Source organism: Protomyctophum parallelum (genome assembly GCF_964188405.1).
Source record: "Protomyctophum parallelum genome assembly, chromosome: 8".
NCBI lineage: Eukaryota > Metazoa > Chordata > Actinopteri > Myctophiformes > Myctophidae > Protomyctophum > Protomyctophum parallelum.
Genome location: NC_139703.1, coordinates 52,376,082 through 52,399,168, shown reverse-complemented (window position 1 = coordinate 52,399,168; position 23,087 = coordinate 52,376,082). Strand labels below are relative to the sequence as shown.

At 43.0% G+C, this 23,087-nt stretch overlaps 1 protein-coding gene across 1 annotated transcript in view; it reads left to right on the top strand.

Moving 5' to 3' along the window:
* Positions 1-23,087, top strand: part of LOC310863096 (guanine nucleotide-binding protein G(i) subunit alpha-2-like) — a gene marked incomplete at both ends in the record, with an annotated part of 142,917 nt that overhangs the window by 97,946 nt on the left and 21,884 nt on the right. Inside the window, 4 exons of the mRNA XM_083771219.1 lie at positions 1,479-1,521; positions 5,191-5,332; positions 12,688-12,848; positions 20,905-21,033. Coding sequence (XP_083627345.1) covers positions 1,479-1,521; positions 5,191-5,332; positions 12,688-12,848; positions 20,905-21,033 — 475 coding nt within the window. The remainder of the gene's footprint in view (positions 1-1,478; positions 1,522-5,190; positions 5,333-12,687; positions 12,849-20,904; positions 21,034-23,087) is intronic.

Genomic DNA, 23,087 nt, shown 5'->3' with positions numbered 1-23,087 from the left:
TCTGCTCTGGGTGTGGGAACGAAAAGTCATTCCACACGTACAGTATACATGCTCATTGAAAGGCATTGACCATGCAGCAGACGCACTGTACTGTGGCCAGGTTTGACGAAGTTACAGTAAACTCTGAGACCCCTTTTCCACCGGTTGGTTCCCAGTGGGAACCGGTTCAGTTCTTTTCCACCGGTTGGTTCCCAGTGGGAACCGGTTCAGTTCTTTTTGGTTTTTAGTCCATGAGCCAGAGCTCCAACATTGATGGGCAAACTATACCCTATATTAAATTGTTTATAGGATCAATACATAAATTAATACATGATAACCCTTCCACAGTAGTAGCTTTTTCATATTTTTGATTATTTTCCTACATAATGCCTCATTTGCATATTTAAAAATGTAAATTTTGTAATACAATAAATCATTGTCTTCGTGTAAGTACTCAATTGGGGAAGTTTCATGGCGATAACAATCTAATATAGGTATGGTTTTGCCCACTCAATTCATAATTAACGTTTACATTTTGGAGCTCTGGCTCATGGACTAAAAACCAAAAAGAACTGAACCGGTTCCCACTGGGAACCAACCGGTGGAAAAGAACTGAACCGGTTCCCACTGGGAACCAACCGGTGGAAAAGAACTGAACCGGTTCCCACTGGGAACCAACCGGTGGAAAAGAACTGAACCGGTTCCCACTGGGAACCAACCGGTGGAAAAGAACTGAACCGGTTCCCACTGGGAACCAACCGGTGGAAAAGAACTGAACCGGTTCCCACTGGGAACCAACCGGTGGAAAAGAACTGAACCGGTTCCCATTGGGAACCAACCGGTGGAAAAGAACTGAACCGGTTCCCATTGGGAACCAACCGGTGGAAAAGGGGCCTATGAGACCCAAAAGGGTCCTATTTGGAGACACATGTTGAGAAGCAGAAGTGTACTACAGAGGTTGAGGGGCAGAGGATGCTGATGGGTATTTTATCTCTAAAATACTTTAAAGGACTGTATTACTAACACATGCCAGCACACGTGTCGCGTCGGTGAGTTAGATGAGCTATTGTCTGCGAATGTTTGATTATTTTTCTAGCAGAATGTTCACCTATTATTATCATGTCCAATAGTGGTTCATGGTTATGCTTATTTATTTTTCATTTTAACCCATTCTGGGCGGGGACCCATTTTGGTGTTAGCATCATGTTATGCTTTAGCTATTGAAAAATAGCAGATCGTAGTGGCGAGTGGCGCGCTACGAGCTTGTAGGTCTGCTATTTTTTGAAAAGAAATCGAAGAACGACTGACATTTTTAGAATCTGATCTCAGGTCAGAATGGGTTAATCAGACCAGCGTGTGTCCAGTGCATGGAAACCTCGTATGAATCTGATCTCAGGTCAGAATGGGTTAACGGAAACCATGGCAAGAGTTGAGTTCTGTATAGGGGAAGAGTGGAACGTTGAACGGCTCGTGTATAAATGTGCGTTTTATGTCAACAGGTGCTGGGGAGTCGGGGAAGAGCACCATCGTCAAGCAGATGAAGTGAGTCACACAGACATGCAGCCCGTGCAATTAAAGGTTTTATGACATTCATTTTCATTTATTTTTCTTTTTTTCTTTTAGGTTTTATGACCTCAATTACACCCAAAAAACCTGAACTTTGAACATTCAGTGGATTTTCTGTGGTCTGAAGTTTTCTTTGGGGTTTTTTGGGCCTTTAATGAAAACAGGCAACACAGTGAAACAGTGACATCTGCTGGCAAATCCCATTGACATAATTATATGGGATTTGCAGTAAGTGATGTCACTTACTGCCGGCAAATCAGAGCACCTGTTTGAGCCAGAAAACCCCCAGATCACAGAAAATCTACTGAATGTTAAAAGTTCATGTTTTTTGGGTGCAATTGAGATTAGAAAACCTAAAAAAATAAGAACAATTCCAAAACCTTTTTTTTAATGTCACAATCCCTTTAACAGATGAACAGCTGACCTACATGTTCTGATATTCCATATGTTGATCTGTCCCTCATCAAACCCTGTACAGTACATTCAAGACACTGCCCCCCGCCGCTGCCACCCTTAGATCTCCATATATGGAGCTGACCTGTTCTGACATTCCATATGTTTATCTGTCCCTCATCAAACCCTGTACACTCAAGACACGCTCCATATATGGCCAGTACACAATTCATTCCATATGTTGATCTGACCAACGGGTCCATTATGCCAAAGCGACAGCGTTCACCCAGCAGTCTGCCGTCTCTCTGTACCTACGCTTCTCTTAACCCATTCTGACCTGAGATCAGATTCTAAAAATGTCTTCTACATCCTGACAGTTTTCATTCTGACCTGAGATCAGATTCTAAAAATGTCTTCTACATCCTGACAGTTTTCATTCTGACCCGAGATCAGATTCTAAACAATGTCTTCTACATCCTGACAGTTTTCATTCTGACCTGAGATCAGATTCTAAAAATGTCTTCTACATCCTGACAGTTTTCATTCTGACCTGAGATCAGATTCTAAAAATGTCTTCTACATCCTGACAGTTTTCATTCTGACCTGAGATCAGATTCTAAACAATGTCTTCTACATCCTGACAGTTTTCATTCTGACCTGAGATCAGATTCTAAACAATGTCTTCTACATCCTGACAGTTTTCATTCTGACCTGAGATCAGATTCTAAAAATGTCTTCTACATCCTGACAGTTTTCATTCTGACCTGAGATCAGATTCTAAAAATGTCTTCTACATCCTGACAGTTTTCATTCTGACCTGAGATCAGATTCTAAAAATGTCTTCTACATCCTGACAGTTTTCATTCTGACCTGAGATCAGATTCTAAAAATGTCTTCTACATCCTGACAGTTTTCATTCTGACCTGAGATCAGATTCTAAAAATAGCAGACCTACAAGCTCATAGCGCGCCACTCGGTGGCGCGATATGAGCTTGTAGATCTGCTATTTTTCAATAGCTAAAGCACGACATGATGCCAACACCAAAATGGGTTCCCGCCCCCAAAATGGGTTAATGATATCATTACATTATCATTATTATTTTTTTAATCTACATATTATTTTATAGCGTAGTGTTTTGGCCTGGACTGAAGGTTTCAGCCCGATCAGAGATGCCGTATTCTTCCTAAAAATGTTAAAGAATTCCCAAAAGAGAGATTAGACGTTTGGCTCGGGGCCCAAACTAGTGAAAATAGCAAGATCTTCAAGCGCACAACATATCACTTTGAACTTGTACATCGGCTATTTTCATTTATCTTATTGTTCATGGCATTTCTTAGATTTGTCTTGTTTGTTTTCAAATGTATATACAATGTTTTATTTTGGTTTATTTATGTTCTCTTTTGAAATTAAATAAATAAATGACAATAAACTGGCTGCGCACACACACAGTCCCCCCTCCTTTCCTCTTTTCTTCTCCCCCCCCCCCCCCCCCTCTTTTAATGTAGTAATTATTATTATTATTATTTTGTCTCTGCATTGGGGAAGAGTGGGTGGGTACAGTAATGGGTGGACGGGAGGGAAAAGAGGGGTGCCTATTGCTATGTATTAACAAATGTATTATGTTGACATTGACATGAACAAGGACCCCACATGGGAGGGGAAAGAATGTAAAAGAAACTAGGGCTGTCAAAGTTAACGCACTATTAACTAGTTAACTCACAATCCTTTTAACGGCACTATGTTTTTTTAACGCGCGGTTAACGCACTGTGAAGTTTGACAGAATGGTTGAGAGACGCTAGCCTGGTTAATAAACCAGACTAATATCGCACGGACCGCAGGATATTAGTCTGGGGAGGCTCAGCTTGGATTTCATTTCCAGGGGAGCGGGTTGAAACATTTTCTCTTTGACGCAATTGGTCAGAGCTACTGTCAGTCAAAGGTCTCAAGCGTTGAAAGTCACTGTACCAAAGCCCGCCCATATTGCATACCGTGTCCCGATTGGCCGCCCCATTTCTCTGGTGTAGGAAATGGGCGTACAATTGAGCCTCTCCAGACCGTAATCCGCCGGCAGGCAATTAATTTTTGCCAACGGCTGATTCGGTCTGGTTTATTAACCAGGCTAGAGAGACGCATGGCAATTTTACACTGAAGAGTTGAATAATTGTTAAACAGCTGCATTACTTAAGTTAATTTAAGTCTACACAATTAGAAAACTTAGAAAACATGTTATTTTGATCAACATGGCCTGTTATCTCTCGTAATGGCACCATTGGCCAACATCAATACAGTTCTTTAGTTTGGGTCTGGAAGGCTAAATGTCATCAAATGGTGGTTCCGTGGCTCAAATGCAGAATAAATAATGGGCCTTGATATGAAAAATCTTGAAAACCACTGATTTAAGGTATATTTAGAACGGATAAAAAATATGCGATTAATTTGCGATTAATCACAGTTATAACTATGGACAATCATGCGATTAATCAGATTAAATATTTTAATCGATTGACAGCCCTAAAAAAAAACCAAGAAAAAGATAAAAAAAAGAAAAAGAAACTGGGATTTTTACTTGAGTATAGTGACCGATAAAGAAATGGTCTTTGACCCAAAAATGGGTCCCAAACCACCGTTCGGGGGTGACTTTCGTGATTACACACCCACGCTGTAACAAAAAACAGGAACATCCATAATCCATATACTCATGATTAGTTTATAATTATGCTTATTTGAATACATAGCGTTTATTATTCGTTTGGCTGCTGCTATGCATTAACTATGCTTTTATGCCCTGGGTGGCTCACTTGGTATATAGAGTACCATTAATTAAGGCTCAGTCCCTGGAAATAAAAACGTCTGGGTTTCCGAGGAAAATGTGTAGCTGACCTGGGTTTCCCCCCCCCCCCCCCCCCCCACCTCACTTCCACTTGCTCCTGCGGTCGCTTTGCACCCTTAAGGCGTTTTAGACGGGAACCCATTTTGGTGTTAGCATTATGATGTGCTTTAGCTATTGAAAAATAGCAGATCTACAAGCTCATATACGAGCTTGTAGGTCTGCTATTTTTGAAAAATCAAAGACACTTTTAGAATCTGATCTCAGGTCAGAATGGGTTCATCAGAACAGTGTGTGTCCAGTGGAAACCTCGTATGAATCTGATCTCAGGTCAGAATGGGTTAAGGCGTCTTACAACTGGTGTAATTTAGAGATGTTGTTTAATAATGTTGTTGCTGTTGTTGTTGTTGTTGTTGTTGCCAGGATCATCCATGAAGCAGGATACTCAGAAGACGAGCGTAAGCAGTACAGAGCTGTTGTGTTCAGTAACACCTTACAGTCCATCATGGCCATCGTTAAAGCTATGAACAGCCTACAGTTACAGTACGACGACCCATCACGAGAGGTAAGAGAGGCACGCACGCACGCACACACACACACACACACACACACACGCACGCACGCACGCACGCACATGCACACGCACACGCACACGCACACACACACACACACACACACACACACACACACACACACACACACACACACACACACACACACAGAACTACTATTGTAACCTGCCATGGCAAGGAATTTGCTCTTAACCCATTCTGACCTGAGATCAGATTCATACGAGGTTTCCACTGGACACACACTGGTCTGATCAACCCATTCTGACCTGAGATCAGATTCATACGAGGTTTCCACTGGACACACACTGGTCTGATTAACCCATTCTGACCCGAGATCAGATTCTAAAAATGTCACAGTCGTTCTTCGATTTTTCAAAAATAGCAGACCTACAAGCTCGTAGCGCGCCACTCGGTGGCGCGCTATGAGCTTGTAGATCTGCTATTTTTCAATAGCTAAAGCACGACACGATGCTAACACCAAAATGGGTTCCCGTTCAGAATGGGTTCAATAATGATGTCCGACAACGCCACCATCAGGATGTCATATAAAATAACATAAATGAGTTGTAATTTATTTAGAAACAAAACAAAAAAGCGTTACTTTTCAAGGAAACATTGAACACCAACAATGAGTCATCGTTGACTCACTTTCTCATCTGATTGGATCTTTCAAAGCGTACCTCAAATCTCCAAAGTCATTTTAATGTGTTGTTTTTTTAATTGTGATATGGATCTTGCTGGGACTGAAATAAAGATGGAATTGAATTGAAATTGAATTGTTACTTTTTCAGGAAATGGAAAACATAACCTTTGTTCCAGTGCATACTTATAGTCACAAGCTCTGGCTAATACTTTTCATTGATTAATAAACCCCACAGACATGTAGTAACCACTTTTACGTTAAAATCATTCAAAATATTGAAAATCGCTGATTTAAAATGTGTCACATTGTGTGAGCTTGTAGATCACTTATTTACGGGGCATTAAAAACAGGGGGCATTAAAGATTGGCATTAAAAACAAAAACAAACAAACAAACAAACAAACAACATAAAAGGTTGAAATATGGACGTACGGTTTTTGCCTGACAGCAAAGCAGCGCTGCAAAACACAACTGCCCTGCAGGGAGGAATGATGCTGCAGATGAAGTTGCTCTTCAGTTGAGTCAGAGAAAGTGCAGGAGAGGAGAGGCAGTAAATGTCAATGAGTGAGAGGGCTATAGACCGATTCTGTAGCGGTTTCATGGTCGCAGCCTACGTATTTCCTGTAGGCGGACTCGACGTAGCTGCGGGGTTAAATATACCAAATATTTCTGTTTTATTAACACAAGGCTGCTGTACTTTATACCTCATACTTTAAATGCTTAGTATGAGGTATAAAATACAGCAGCCTTGTGTTCATAAAACAGAAAGATTGGGTATTGGGTAAGACTGAAATTATGTATCTTTCAGGACCTTTCACTGCTTTGTCTCAACCATTACTCAATGGCTCTGGTCTCAGCCACCACGGTGGAGATTTTGACATTCCGTTTTATTTTATTTTTATGTTGCCACTATTGTTGGAGCAGCCATAAACTACACAGGATCATCTCTACTGTTGGAGCAGCCATAAACTACACAGGTTCATCTCTACTGTTGGAGCAGCCATAAACTACACAGGTTCATCTCTACTGTTGGAGCAGCCATAAACTACACAGGATCATCTCTACTGTTGGAGCAGCCATAAACTACACAGGTTCATCTCGATGTTCTGGAGCATCTTTGTAATGTTAGTGTTAGTAAAAAAGCAGGTAAAGGAGTAAAGTTTGAGGCAAACTAACATCAGTCACTCTGCCGTTCACTGTAGTGGAAGAGGTGCGCCTGGTGAGGGTTTTACCCCCGCAGCTACGTCGAGTCCGCCTACAGGAAATACGTAAGCTGCGACCATGAAACCGCTACGGAATCGGTCTATAGGGCCCGATAATACCCAGATGTGCACGATAAGGCCAAGCCACTGTGAGCTCTTTGTGGGAATGGATCGATTTGAAGCTTGAATTTTAAATGGATTATTATTATTATTATTATTTGATTTAGCTTTTTGCAGCGCTGGCAACACTGTAAAGCCACGGCTCAGACCCTTTCTGAGCCCAAACCTGCTAATGCAAACACAGACGCTTTTTTTCGTGAGTTCTTTCGGTTCTTTTATTGTTTTTTGAGCGGTGCCTCTGCTCCATTATGGAGCTATGTCCGTCCCTCCGTCCGTATGTCTGTCTCTGCGTCTGTATGTCCGATCACGAAAAGCTGCAACACGGTAACTCTGTCATTTCTCGAGCTTTTCGGACGCGGGACGGCTCGCCGGAACCGAACCGAACTGAACCGAACCGAACCGGGCCAGACCACCAGTTTGATATGCATTAGGCCACGGAGCCGCAGAATTCTAAGAGGGTACAAATGGAACCAATGTTTCCTTTTGGGTTCCTATTCCTAACTATCAATCATTTAGCTGGGGACCCCCTGGAACCCCCTCAATGACCCCTGGGGGTCCCCTGGCCCCAACTTTGAGAACCAGTGTTTTAACCCATTCTGAACGGGAACCCATTTTGGTATTTTGGTGTTGCATCGTGTCGTGCTTTAGCTATTGAAAAATAGCAGATCTACAAGCTCATATCGCGCCACCGAGTGGCGCGATACGAGCTTGTAGGTCTGCTATTTTTGAAAAATCAAAGAACGACTGACATTTAGAAACATAGCTTTATCAGAAAACTGTCAGGATGTAGAAGACGTTTATAGAATCTGATCTCTGATGGAGGGTGGAGCCTGCAGTACCACCGTTGTCCAGGTGGAGCCTGCAGTACCACCGTTGTCCAGGTGGAGCCTGCAGTACTACCGTTGTCCAGGTGGAGCCTGCAGTACTACCGTTGTCCAGGTGGAGCCTGCAGTACCACCGTTGTCCAGGTGGAGCCTGCAGTACCACCGTTGTCCAGGTGGAGCCTGCAGTACTACCGTTGTCCAGGTGGAGCCTGCAGTACTACCGTTGTCCAGGTGGAGCCTGCAGTACCACCGTTGTCCAGGTGGAGCCTGCAGTACTACCGTTGTCCAGGTGGAGCCTGCAGTACCACCGTTGTCCAGGTGGAGCCTGCAGTACTACCGTTGTCCAGGTGGAGCCTGCAGTACTACCGTTGTCCAGGTGGAGCCTGCAGTACCACCGTTGTCCAGGTGGAGCCTGCAGTACTACCGTTGTCCAGGTGGAGCCTGCAGTACTACCGTTGTCCAGGTGGAGCCTGCAGTACTACCGTTGTCCAGGTGGAGCCTGCAGTACCACCGTTGTCCAGGTGGAGCCTGCAGTACTACCGTTGTCCAGGTGGAGCCTGCAGTACCACCGTTGTCCAGGTGGAGCCTGCAGTACCACCGTTGTCCAGGTGGAGCCTGCAGTACTACCGTTGTCCAGGTGGAGCCTGCAGTACCACCGTTGTCCAGGTGGAGCCTGCAGTACTACCGTTGTCCAGGTGGAGCCTGCAGTACTACCGTTGTCCAGGTGGAGCCTGCAGTACTACCGTTGTCCAGGTGGAGCCTGCAGAAGCATTGCGGCTCAACAATCCACCAATCCTGAATGAAGGTCCTGGTGCTGGGAGTCTGCTGCAACGCACAGGTCCTGGTGCTGGGAGTCTGCTGCAACGCACAGGTCCTGGTGCTGGGAGTCTGCTGCAACGCACAGGTCCTGGTGCTAGGAGTCTGCTGCAACGCACAGGTCCTGGTGCTGGGAGTCTGCTGCAACGCACAGGTCCTGGTGCTGGGAGTCTGCTGCAACGCACAGGTCCTGGTGCTGGGAGTCTGCTGCAACGCACAGGTCCTCGCTGTACTCCTGGTGAGAGAGCAGGAGCTCTCTAGAGCATCACCTGGATCTCCATAATATGAAGATCACAACACTGACCTCATCAAACCCTGGATATAGCCATACATGGTTTGACATAGATCTGAATAATTGGAGTCGGCCAGCAACTCTACATCTGACCTCACTGACACCAGATCAATAGTTTATTAACTCCGGCTTCTCAACTATCCCGTGAGAAGCTCTGTTGTTTCAGCGCGACCTCGCCCTTTAGGACATTAAAAGAAACCAATGGAAAGTTGACATTTGGAGATACAACAATATGTACTTTAGTGAGCAAAACCAACAAGGAAGGGGCTATTTACAGATTCAACAATATGTACTTTAGTGAGCAAAACCAACAAGGAAGGGGCTATTTACAGATTCAACAATATGTACTTTAGTGAGCAAAACCAACAAGGAAGGGGCTATTTACAGATTCAACAATATGTACTTTAGTGAGCAAAACCAACAAGGAAGGGGCTATTTACAGATTCAACAATATGTACTTTAGTGAGCAAAACCAACAAGGAAGGGGCTATTTACAGATTCAACAATATGTACTTTAGTGAGCAAAACCAACAAGGAAGGGGCTATTTACAGATTCAACAATATGTACTTTAGTGAGCAAAACCAACAAGGGAGGGGCTATTTACAGATTCAATGCAGTTACTGTTTTGGTACCCTCTCAAGTTTAGAGGGGGTGAATAGGAGTCACGATGAACAAATTTTTTTATCACTGTTTGTTGAATAAACAGATAAACCCCCTTATGTCTCATTTTATTCTTCAGTATATGAGACAAATCAGATTTATATCACTATGCTAGCCTAATCTTTCTGTCCTTGGCTGCAGTACAAATACACCCATTGCTCACAACATTATTTATTTAGCTATAATAAGTATATGTCCAGATATGAGTCACAACGACTAAAAGACAAACACTTCTACCTAAATAAAATGATGTATCATTCCTCTCTTTTCAACGTGTGGCTCGGGGACCCCCAGGTGGTCCTTGAGGGGTGTCTGTGCAGTCAAAGGTCTATGGGTCTGTAACTCTGAGAGTGTATAGAGCACCGAAGTCCTGACGTAACTCGCTCATCCCTTCCATTCCCCTGGTTCTAAAGTCCTGACGTAACTCACTCATCCCCTCCATTCCCCTGGTTCTAAAGTCCTGACGTAACTCACTCATCCCTTCCATTCCCCTGGTTCTAAAGTCCTGACGTAACTCGCTCATCCCTTCCATTCCCCTGGTTCTAAAGTCCTGACGTCACTCGCTCATCCCTTCGATTCCCCTGGTTCTAAAGTCCTGACGTAACTCGCTCATCCCTTCCATTCCCCTGGTTCGCGGAAGTAATTTCTCTATGGAGAATAACATGGGGTGATCTTAATATCGTCGACTATAAGCGTTGTGGTCCAAAAATAAACAAGCTGTCTCAGCGTTATTGTCAGGGAGGTGTCTCTGTATCGTTATATTGTCAGGGAGGTGTCTCTGTATCGTTATATTGTCAGGGAGGTGTCTCTGTATCGTTATATTGTCAGGGAGGTGTCTCTGTAGCGTTTGCAACAGTCAGTCACTCATATATGATCACTGATCAGTCTGCTTCTAGCGAAAATCTAACTAATTCAGCAGCAGTAACATTAGCGTTTTCTCTCAGTCAGTTGATTCTTCATATCCATATGAGTGAAGCGGCCGGGGTGACATGTTTATTTTTCAAACACAGTTCTTATATGAGGCGATCTAAAATCGCCTCAATGGGGATTTCAATGCAACTAAACATATACATGAACCTGGGGACTGACGCCCTCTACTGAAAGTGACGTCAGACTTCGGTGCTCTAATTGCATTGTATATAGTCATAGCGCGCCATAGTACATATGTATAGCATAGTATAGTATATATGTATAGTTTCATTATATAGATATTCCACTGTTACTTTCTTAGCTTACGCATGTTTCATGATAAATGCTTTTATGTGATGTATTCCCATGCTTTTGTTCTTGCTTAATGTAAGTCGCTCTGGATTAAGAGCGTCTGCTAAATGCCTAAATTGTAAATTGTAAATTATAGATGAAACCAAATGGGCCCTCACTCACACGTCCATTTTGCTCCCTCTGTACACGCTCAGAGCTAAATTAACATTGAGGACTTTAGTTTACAGTGTTGATTATGGGGAATAATAAATGACAATTATAAAATGGGTTTTCAGGTTTACCCAGAGAGAGCGTGGGGGGGGGGGGCTGTTTGGGGTCAGAGTGTAGAGTAGCAGAGTAGCAACACGCTTTGATCACACCGCAAAGCGGCTGCCTATAGTTCCAAACATTGCTCCTATGGCTGGAACTATCCCATTGAGATAGAAGGAGCACTTCCACATTCCACTGTTACAAATGGGAGTAAACGCTATATAGTGTCGCCACTCTCTCACCATATTACTCTGTTTGGGGCCAAGTGTCTTGCTCAGGGACACCTCAACACTTAAAGGGAATGTGACATTAAAAAAAAGGTTTTGGAATTGTTCTTGTTTTTTTTTTAGGTTTTCTAATCTCAATTGCACCCAACAAACATGAACTTTTAACATTCAGTAGAGTTTCTGTGATCTGGGGTTTTCTGGCACAAACAGGTGCTCTGATTTGCCGGCAGTAAGTGATGTAAGACCCTGCAAATCCCATATATGTCAATGGGATTTGCCAGCAGATGTCACTGTTTTGTAGCTCAAAAGGCCCCAAAAACCCCAAAGAAAACTTCAGACCACAGAAAATCCACTGAATGTTCAAAGTTCAGGATTTTTGGGTGTAATTGAGGTCATAAAACCTAAAAGAAAAAAGAAAAAGAAAAAGAAATGAAAATGAATGTCATAAAACCTTTAAGCTACTGTGGCCGCCAGGCCGGGATTCTAACCTGGGATCTTCTACAAGCGAAGATAGCCCGATCTACGGGCTTGTAGATCTGCTATTACACACAGTGTATAATCCTATAAAAAAGATTTCAATTTTAACCCATTCTGAACGGGAACCCATTTTGGTGTTAGCATCGTGTTATGCTTTAGCTATTGAAAAATAGCAGATCTACAAGCTCATAGCGCGCCACCGAGTGGCGCGCTATGAGCTTGTAGGTCTGCTATTTTTGAAAAATCGGTCAGAATGGGTTATAATCAGACCAGTGTGTGTCCAGTGGAAACCTCGTATGAATCTGATCTCAGGTCAGAATGGGTTATAATCAGACCAATGTGTGTCCAGTGGAAACCTCGTATGAATCTGATCTCAGGTCAGAATGGGTTAATCAGACCAGTGTGTGTCCAGTGGGAAACCTCGTATGAATCTGATCTCAGGTCAGAATGGGTTATAATCAGACCAGTGTGTGTCCAGTGGAAACCTGGTATGAATCTGATCTCAGGTCAGAATGGGTTTTAATCAGACCAATGTGTGTCCCAGTGGAAACCTGGTATGAATCTGATCTCAGGTCAGAATGGGTTAACACGTTGTCCTTGTCTGTCGCCCCCTACAGGAGGATGTGCGTCAGCTGGCTGCGTTGCTGCCGGCGGCCGAAGAGGAGACCGTCCTGCCCGGCGACATGGCCGCCGTGATCAGACGCCTGTGGTCCGACCGCGGCGTGCAGAGCTGCTTCAAACGCTCACGGGAGTACCAGCTGGACGACTCGGCGGCATAGTGAGTCTCTATAGGGCTGTCAATCCATTAATTAACCCATTCTGACCTGAGATCAGATTCTAAAAGTGTCTATTACATCCTGACAGTTTCATTATTAACCCATTCTGACCTGAGATCAGATTCTAAAAGTGTCTATTACATCCTGACAGTTTCATTATTAACCCATTCTGACCTGAGATCAGATTCTAAAAGTGTCTTCGATTAAAAAAAAAATAGCAGACCTACAAGCTCGTATCGCGCCACTCGGTGGCGCGATACGAGCTTGTAGATCTGCTATTTTTAAATAGCTAAAGCATAACATGATGCTGACACCAAAATGGGTGCCCGGTCAGAATGGGTTAAAATATTTAATCCGATTAATCGCATGATTGTCCATAGTTATAACTGTGATTAATCGCAAATTAATCGCATATATTTTTTTCTAAATATACCTTAAATCAGTGGTTTTCAAGATTTTTCATATCAAGGCCCATTATTTATTCTGCATTTGAGCCACGGAACCACCATTTGATGACATTTAGCCTTCCAGCCCCAAACTAAAGAACTGTATTGATGTTGGCCAATGATACCATTACGAGAGAACAGGCCATGTTGATCAAAATAACATGTTTTCTAAGTTTTCTAATTGTGTAGACTCACTGGGAGAGAGAGAGAGAGGGGGAGAGAGGCGGGGCTCACTGACTGCCTGCATTCACATGCATGCGTCTCTCAACCATTCTGTCAAACTTCACAGTGCGTTAATCGCACGTTAAAAAAAACATAGTGCTGTTAAAAGGATTGTGAGTTAACTAGTTAATAGTGCGTTAACTTTGACAGGCCTATGAGTTTCACATTATGTTCTCAAACACTGGGTCGGGACCTGTATGTGGGTCGCGGATAAATTTTTATGAGTCGCGATTAAATATCCCTTCCAATAAAAAACTATATCTAGGCCTATGAATTCTTTCAAAATATTTAACCCATTCTGACCTGAGATCAGATTCATACGAGGTTTCCACTGGACACACACACTGGTCTGATTATAACCCATTCTGACCTGAGATCAGATTCTAAAAATGTCAGTCGTTCTTCGATTTTTCAAAAATAGCAGACCTATATACAAGCTCGTAGGAGCTCCTATGAGCTTGTAGATCTGCTATTTTTCAATAGCTAAAGCATAACACGATGCCCACACCAAAATGGGTTCCCGTTCAGAATGGGTTAAGAAGTCACGCATTGTGAGCTTGTAGATCTGCTATTTCTTTTACTAGTTTGGGTCCCGGGCGAATGTGACATTTCTGTTTTGGGTCACGTACGGGCTAAAAGGTTTGGGAATTACTGCTCTATATTGTCGTAGGGTTGGGATCCGGATCCGGATCCAACATTGAGTAACCGGGATATTAGGTTCTATCACATTTGTTCTATCACACGCTGTCACAGCTGCTATGTACTGTGGAATTACAATTACAATGCAGGTGGTCTTTTCATTTAAAATTCCCGAGAGAGACCCGGAAAATAAATCCCCGTTCATTTTCATCGTAGACATTTCAGAAAGTATTTATTTAAAGACGTTTACGCCGCGGACAAAGACGACTCTTGTCGTGACAAATCATGACAACAAACACAATTCTTCGGGCTGAACAAATAAGAAGAAGACAGCAGGTTACAACACTTTTTTGTGTTGTTTTTCTCCTTTGTAATCATTTGTTTGGTCCAGAATATTGTGTTTGTTGTCATGATGTGTCACGACAAGAATGGGCTTATATAACTTATAAGGTCTTTAAATAAATACGTTTTGAAATGTCTATGTGAAAAATGCATTAGGAACAATTTCCTGGGCCTGGCGTCGGTCTTGAAAGGGGCCGGGAATTGGACATTTAATTGGAGGGAATCATTAAAATCTTAAAGGATTCCAACCCTAACCCTGTTATTGTTCCTTTAACCCTCTAACACCCGCATTAATTTCTACTTGCAAAAAATAGATTTCAACCTTACTACTACTTTGTACTACTAGGACTAAGACTAAAACATAGGACTGAGACTAAAAATGTTATAATAATTATATAATAAATGAATTAATTAATTAAAATTTTCATTTTGGGGATATCTTTCACAATAATGAATAAAACACGTTCTAGACATTCTAATGATCACAAAAAAACATATATTACAATTATTGTACCTACTTTTATTAGGGTTAAAGGTCAAAAGTCTTAGGTTAAAAAAAAAACATCACTGATGACGTTTAGGTGAAAAAAGAACAGAAAAATATAATAATAATGTAGTAATTAAATAAAAAATTAATTGTTGCTAAAAAGCAACGCTGGGTCTTAGAGGGCTAAAGAGAAAGGTAAATAGGCACTCGGGTGGCACAAGGCTAAAGTACCATTCCACAACAGTCAATGGGTTCGCCTCTACCGCGGTGAATCCAGTTTGTCAGTGTCATCTACCGCGGTGAATCCAGTCTGTCAGTGTCATCTACCGCGGTGAATCCAGTTTGTCAGTGTCATCTACCGCGGTGAATCCAGTCTGTCAGTGTCATCTACCGCGCTGAATCCAGTTTGTCAGTGTCATCTACCGCGGTGAATCCAGTTTGTCAGTGTCATCTACCGCGCTGAATCCAGTTTGTCAGTGTCATCTACCGCGGTGAATCCAGTTTGTCAGTGTCATCTACCGCGGTGAATCCAGTTTGTCAGTGTCATCTACCGCGCTGAATCCAGTCTGTCAGTGTCATCTACCGCGCTGAATCCAGTCTGTCAGTGTCATCTACCGCGGTGAATCCAGTCTGTCAGTGTCATCTACCGCGGTGAATCCAGTCTGTCAGTGTCATCTACCGCGCTGAATCCAGTCTGTCAGTGTCATCTACCGCGGTGAATCCAGTCTGTCAGTGTCATCTACCGCGCTGAATCCAGTCTGTCAGTGTCATCTACCGCGGTGAATCCAGTTTGTCAGTGTCATCTACCGCGCTGAATCCAGTTTGTCAGTGTCATCTACCGCGGTGAATCCAGTTTGTCAGTGTCATCTACCGCGGTGAATCCAGTTTGTCAGTGTCATCTACCGCGGTGAATCCAGTTTGTCAGTGTCATCTACCGCGCTGAATCCAGTTTGTCAGTGTCATCTACCGCGGTGAATCCAGTTTGTCAGTGTCATCTACCGCGGTGAATCCAGTCTGTCAGTGTCATCTACCGCGGTGAATCCAGTTTGTCAGTGTCATCTACCGCGCTGAATCCAGTTTGTCAGTGTCATCTACCGCGGTGAATCCAGTCTGTCAGTGTCATCTACCGCGGTGAATCCAGTCTGTCAGTGTCATCTACCGCGGTGAATCCAGTTTGTCAGTGTCATCTACCGCGGTGAATCCAGTTTGTCAGTGTCATCTACCGCGGTGAATCCAGTTTGTCAGTGTCATCTACCGCGGTGAATCCAGTTTGTCAGTGTCATCTACCGCGCTGAATCCAGTTTGTCAGTGTCATCTACCGCGGTGAATCCAGTTTGTCAGTGTCATCTACCGCGGTGAATCCAGTTTGTCAGTGTCATCTACCGCGCTGAATCCAGTCTGTCAGTGTCATCTACCGCGGTGAATCCAGTTTGTCAGTGTCATCTACCGCGGTGAATCCAGTCTGTCAGTGTCATCTACCGCGGTGAATCCAGTCTGTCAGTGTCATCTACCGCGCTGAATCCAGTTTGTCAGTGTCATCTACCGCGGTGAATCCAGTTTGTCAGTGTCATCTACCGCGGTGAATCCAGTTTGTCAGTGTCCATAAGAACATCTACCGCGGTGAATCCAGTCTGTCAGTGTCATCTACCGCGCTGAATCCAGTTTGTCAGTGTCATCTACCGCGGTGAATCCAGTTTGTCAGTGTCATCTACCGCGCTGAATCCAGTTTGTCAGTGTCATCTACCGCGGTGAATCCAGTCTGTCAGTGTCATCTACCGCGGTGAATCCAGCTTGTCAGTGTCATCTACCGCGGTGAATCCAGTTTGTCAGTGTCATCTACCGCGCTGAATCCAGTTTGTCAGTGTCATCTACCGCGCTGAATCCAGTCTGTCAGTGTCATCTACCGCGGTGAATCCAGTTTGTCAGTGTCATCTACCGCGGTGAATCCAGCTTGTCAGTGTCATCTACCGCGGTGAATCCAGTTTGTCAGTGTCATCTACCGCGCTGAATCCAGTTTGTCAGTGTCATCTACCGCGGTGAATCCAGTCTGTCAGTGTCATCTACCGCGGTGAATCCAGTTTGTCAGTGTCATCTACCGCGGTGAATCCAGTCTGTCAGTGTCATCTACCGCGGTGAATCCAGCTTGTCAGTGTCATCTACCGCGCTGAATCCAGTTTGTCAGTGTCATCTACCGCGCTGAATCCAGTTTGTCAGTGTCATCTACCGCGGTGAATCCAGTTTGTCAGTGTCATCTACCGCGGTGAATCCAGTTTGTCAGTGTCATCTACCGCGGTGAATCCAGTTTGTCAGTGTCATCTACCGCGCTGAATCCAGTTTGTCAGTGTCATCTACCGCGGTGAATCCAGTTTGTCAGTGTCATCTACCGCGGTGAATCCAGTTTGTCAGTGTCATCTACCGCGCTGAATCCAGTCTGTCAGTGTCATCTACCGCGGTGAATCCAGTTTGTCAGTGTCATCTACCGCGGTGAATCCAGTTTGTCAGTGTCATCTACCGCGCTGAATCCAGTTTGTCAGTGTCATCTACCGCAGTGAATCCCGTTTGTCAGTGTCCATAAGAACATATTCATCTACCGCGGTGAATCCAGTTTGTCAGTGTCCATAAGAACATATTCATCTACCGCGGTGAATCCAGTCTGTCAGTGTCCATAAGAACATATTTGTTGAACAGGAGGAGTCGGACGGAGGCATTCCCTCCTCCCGTGGGGGGCTCCTCCCTGGCAGTCGACCCAGTGGCAATTGAGCAGTAGGAGGAATTAATTGGCCCAATGAATAAATTGGTAAAGCAAAAGGGTAAATATAATTGGCTGCAAAAAAAAAAAAAAAAATCCTCTGGTCACATGAGTTTAATCTTCTCGCTTCGTTAATTTCTACTCTGACGTAAAACTGTCTCAGACTGAAAATAGATGCCATATGGCACAAATTAAGTGCCATAAGTGCCATAAATCAGTCTTCAATCAACTCTGTTTTTCGGCCCACTTCGCATGAACTTGTGTCTGCACCTTTATCTCTGCATCCACCACTCTAAATGTAAATGTAGCTAAAGGTTAACTCTAAATGTAAATGTAGCTAAAGGTTAACTCTAAATGTAAATGTAGCTATAGGTTTGTAGCTAGGTTCTAAATGTAAATGTAGCTACAGTAGGTTTGAAACCACAAAGTCAGTTGAATTGAGACAGTTCTTGTGGTTTGTTTTTGAGGGGTGCTATGTTTTTCATAGGCCCCTCCTATGCACAGCTTTGTGTGTCTGTGTGTCTGTCTGTCTGTCTGTCTGTCTGTCTGAGCATGGAATGTGCTCAGCTGACGCAGTATATTAACCCCTCCAATACATTAACCCATTCTGAACGGGCACCCATTTTGGTGTTAGCATCATGTTATGCTTTATCTATTGAAAAATAGCAGATCTACAAGCTCATATCGCGCCACCGAGTGGCGCGCTACGAGCTTGTAGGTCTGCTATTTTTGAAAAATATCGAAGAACGACTGACATTTTTAGAATCTGATCTCGGGTCAGAATGGGTTAATCAGACCAGTGTGTATCCAGTGGGAAACCTCGTTATGAATCTGATATCAGGTCAGAATGGGTTAATGTCCCTTGAGCATAGCATGAAGCATCGAGTATATCTGACTGAACTAACTCCACAAGCTACGTATCATGAAACAGAATTGAAGTCTGTCTTATAAAATAAAATGTGAAATCACAAATTGAACGGCAATATACGTATACTGAAAGATATTTCCCCCCCACTCGTTCAGCTTGTCAGTCTCTCCCTTTACATTCTTATCAGCTTGTATAATGTTGCTCATCTGCAGTGCATGTGACTGATCTAATGGTGACATCGTTGTTGCTGCATCTGTCTTAATGATGTAATCATGCTAGCGCAGCGTAGACAACAAACACATTGACTGATCATTGCTGCCTCTCGCTGGGGATTCTCTGATGCAATGACTTTAACCCTTTCTGGGCGGGAACCCCTTTTGGTGTTAAAGGACCACTTCACCACTTTTCAACCTATCTTTATATAATAGGTCCTCACTAGCCTGACCTAAGCAGAGACATTTCTGGCCTAGATGGGAGGGTCGCGCCTCAGAAATGCGCGCACCCTGATTGGATCTCATCGATCTGTCCGTCACCCCCGGCCCCTCCTCTCCCCCCTAGTGCAGCGCTACGTCACATCATTTAGAGCGACGCCCACCCGGAAGGGTTGACTTCCACTTTTAGACTGGTTCAGCCCACGGCTTTTTCCAGGCTTTCATCTTTCGCGCAGACGAAATGAAAGCCTGGGTATCGAGGCTAGGTCCTCACTAATAATCATGAAAAGAATGGTGGAATTTCTTTCTACTCGGTCTGTGTCTCATAGGAGGGCTGTGGGCAGTTCAGGAACCGTCTTCCAGTGACATCATCGATGGGGAATACAAGCTAATAGAAACTGCAGGCTTTCTAGTCCTGAAAAGTTGCAATGGGAAAATGGAAGCCATCGTTAAAAATCGAAATATTTTTGTAAAAGAATCTTGTTTAAAAAAAATCATCTGCCTAATGATGATGTCACTGGAAGACGGTTTCTAATCTGCCCACAGCCGTCCTATGAGACACAGACTGAGTAGAAAATAATCGTGCCATTTTTTCATGATTATTAGTGAGGACCTATTATAGGTTGAAAAGTGTTGAAGTGGTCCTTTAACATCATGTTATGCTTTAGCTATTGAAAAATAGCAGATCTACAAGCTCATAGCGCGCCACCGAGTGGCGCGCTATGAGCTTGTAGGTCTGCTATTTTTGAAAAATCGAAGAACGACTGACATAGAAACATGGCTTTTTCAGAAAACTGGGTATAGAAGACATTTTTAGAATCTGATCTCAGGTCAGAATGGGTTAAAGAACTGACATCAGCAGTGACGATAATAAAGCTCTGTCCTCACAATGCGGTAAAGGATTTCTCATGGACAGCTTAAGATAAAGATACGATAAACCTTTATTAAGATAAGATACGATAAACCTTTATTAAGATAAGATATGATAAACCTTTATTGATGCCCAGAGGGAAATACAGGTAGCAGTAGTAGTAGTGGCGGAAGACATACTCTGATTTTTATTTTTTATTTTTTTATGTAGAAAGAAATACTTTGATTCAGGGATAGGGATAAGGATGACTTTGAAATCGTTACTGTTGGAAATTGGAATGTCCAAAACGATATAAAAAAAGTCATCATTACCCCCTGTCAGAAGAATCAGGCTTTACACAAGCATTGCATCATCATTCAAAGTCTGAATGCTGATGTAATGCTTGTGTAATCCTAATTTACACTTTGTTTCATGGCAGTGTTGCGGTTGCGCTGTGACTGAGCTTAGTTGTAGATCTGATATTTTCACCACATGTACGCCATTGAAGATTCTAGGTTTAGTGGTAGGCGTATAGAAGCGATGTGAGAGCGGTCCTTGTGTAGTGCAGTGTTTCCCTTTGGGCCCGGGACAGTCTGGGACACAGACCCAGTTCTTTATGGGTCACTGGTACATTTTTGAGCGGTGCCTCCGCTCCATTACCGAGCTATGTCCGTCCATCCGTATGTCCGCATGTCCGTATATACATGTCCGAGCACGGAAAGCTGCAACACGGTAACTCTGTCGTTTCTCGACCGTTCCGGACGCGGGGCGGCTCGCCAGAACCAGGCCGCCGCCCCCAAGGGGGTGTTCCTGGGTTCTGGATGTTTTGCGGGGAACAGTGCACCGCTCACTTCACACAGGTGTGATTTTTATATTACTTGTAGGCTATAATTATGTTTGGGTCCGTGGTGAGACACCAAATGCATATTTTAGGGTCTTGAGCTGAAAGGTTTGGAAACCACTGTGTGTGCTCCCCATGCATTTTAATTGCTTCGTTGCATGTATTGAATGGAATGGTTGACAGCTACTTGAATGACATGGAGAGGATCGGCAGGGCAGACTACGTCCCCACCGAGCAGGACGTGCTGAGGACCCGCGTGAAGACCACGGGCATCGTGGAGACACATTTCACCTTCAAGGAACTGCACTTCAAGTAAGCATTCATAGTTCATATACCAGTGTTGTTTTCGTCGACTAAAACTACTAGGACGAAAAATGTTCGTCGACTACCTTTTTTCACTGACGAAAACTAAATGGAAACTAAGCTATGATGACTGAAACTAAGACTAAATATACTGACAATTTCGTCGACAAATAAAAACTAGACTAAAATCTTAGGAAAGGACTAGTGGACAAGAGATCCAGTATAAGTCATTTTACACTTGTTTGCATGCTGAAAATAGCAGATCTACAAGCCCAAAACGCGTCGCTACGACGCGTTGTGGGCTTGTAGATCTGCTATTTTCAGCATATGTAAAATCTGCCATTACGACGGCATCAAGGCCCGTCAAAATGCATTTTAGTCGACTAAATCAACTGTAGATTTAGTCGACTAAAATCTCATGACATTTAGTCGACTGAAACTAGACTACAACACTAAAACATTCCGGGTGACTAAAATGTGACTAAAACTAAATTAACACTATTCCAAAGGCTATGACTAAAACTAAAATAGAAACTTGCTGCCAAAAACAACACTGATTCATACAAACTGAAATGCTTGTTTTTTACTATAGCGACTTTTTCTGGATCAGGGCCCATTCAGCACTCCACTGAAGGCCAACCCATCTGACCACTTCGTTTTGGAATACTAATTAAGTTAAAAACTAAATGTAGGAAGAAAAATAAAATAAAAATAAAATGGGTCCCAACCCAGTGTTTGGGAACCATTGTTCTATCTAGACTAGGGCTGTCAATCGATTAAAATATTTAATCTGATTAATCGCATGATCGTCCATAGTTAACTGTGATTAATCGCAAATTAATCGCATATTTTTTATCTGTTCTAAATATACCTTAAATCACTGGTTTTCAAGATCTTTCTTATCAAGGCCCATTATTTATTCTGCATTTGAGCCACGGAACCACCATTTGATGACATTTAGCCTTCCAGACCCAAACTAAAGAACTGTATTGATGTTGGCCAATGGTACCATTACGAGAGATAACAGGCCATGTTGATCAAAATAACATGTTTTCTAATTGTGTAGACTTAAATTAACTTAAGTAATGCAGCTGTATAACAATTATTCAACTCTTCAGTGTAAAATTGCCATGCGTCTCTCAACCATTCTGTCAAACTTCACAGTGCGTTAATGGCGCGTCAAAAAAAATAGTGCCGTTAAAAGGATTGTGAGTTAACTAGTCAATAGTGCGTTAACTTTGACAGCCCTAATCTAGACAATTAGCGGTTTCATAATTTCCCAGCGACGAAAACATACCCGCTATTATTTTGGACGTGGTTTTGAAAGTGAGGGCTTTGCCAGAGATAATACAAAACAATCCCCCCCAGAAGCCAATATTTTAGTTAAAAATGTTCGCTCTGAAATATATAATCAAAGATTTGCGCCGCATTTTCACGACTTTTCAAAAATAGCAGACCTACAAGCTCGTAGCGCGCCACCGAGTGGCGCGCTACGAGCTTGTAGGTCTGCTATTTTTCAATAGCTAAAGCATAACATGATGCTAACACCAAAAGGGGTTACATTCACTCAAGTATGCTATTCAAGTCCAATTTAGGATTTTTCTGTGTTTCTGTCATTCAAATAATTCTATTCCATTACATATGAGAGGCAGATATTGCACTTGCACTACGATGTTGTACTTGAACTACAATCATTTGAAAACTTTAGTTTCTTTGCAGATTTAGATTATTAATACAAAACATACAGTACGTTAACCACTTATACCCTATTTTATCTACAGCTCACAACATTTTGCATAGTATAGTATATTAGTAGTATATTTAAAATATTAAAATATAGTATATATAGTATAGTATATTTTACTTTAAAGGTATATTCAGTGATTTCACTCAAAAAACCCTAGGTTTCGTTTTTGGCTGGGACCCAAAGTCTTTCGTCCAATCAGGATAGAGAGTAAAAAACGAAACCTAAGGTTTTTTTTACCCCCAGGGGTTAACTGGGGACAGGGAGGAACTCCTTATATGGTCAGCACACTCTATAGTAGGGAGGATTATCACAACAA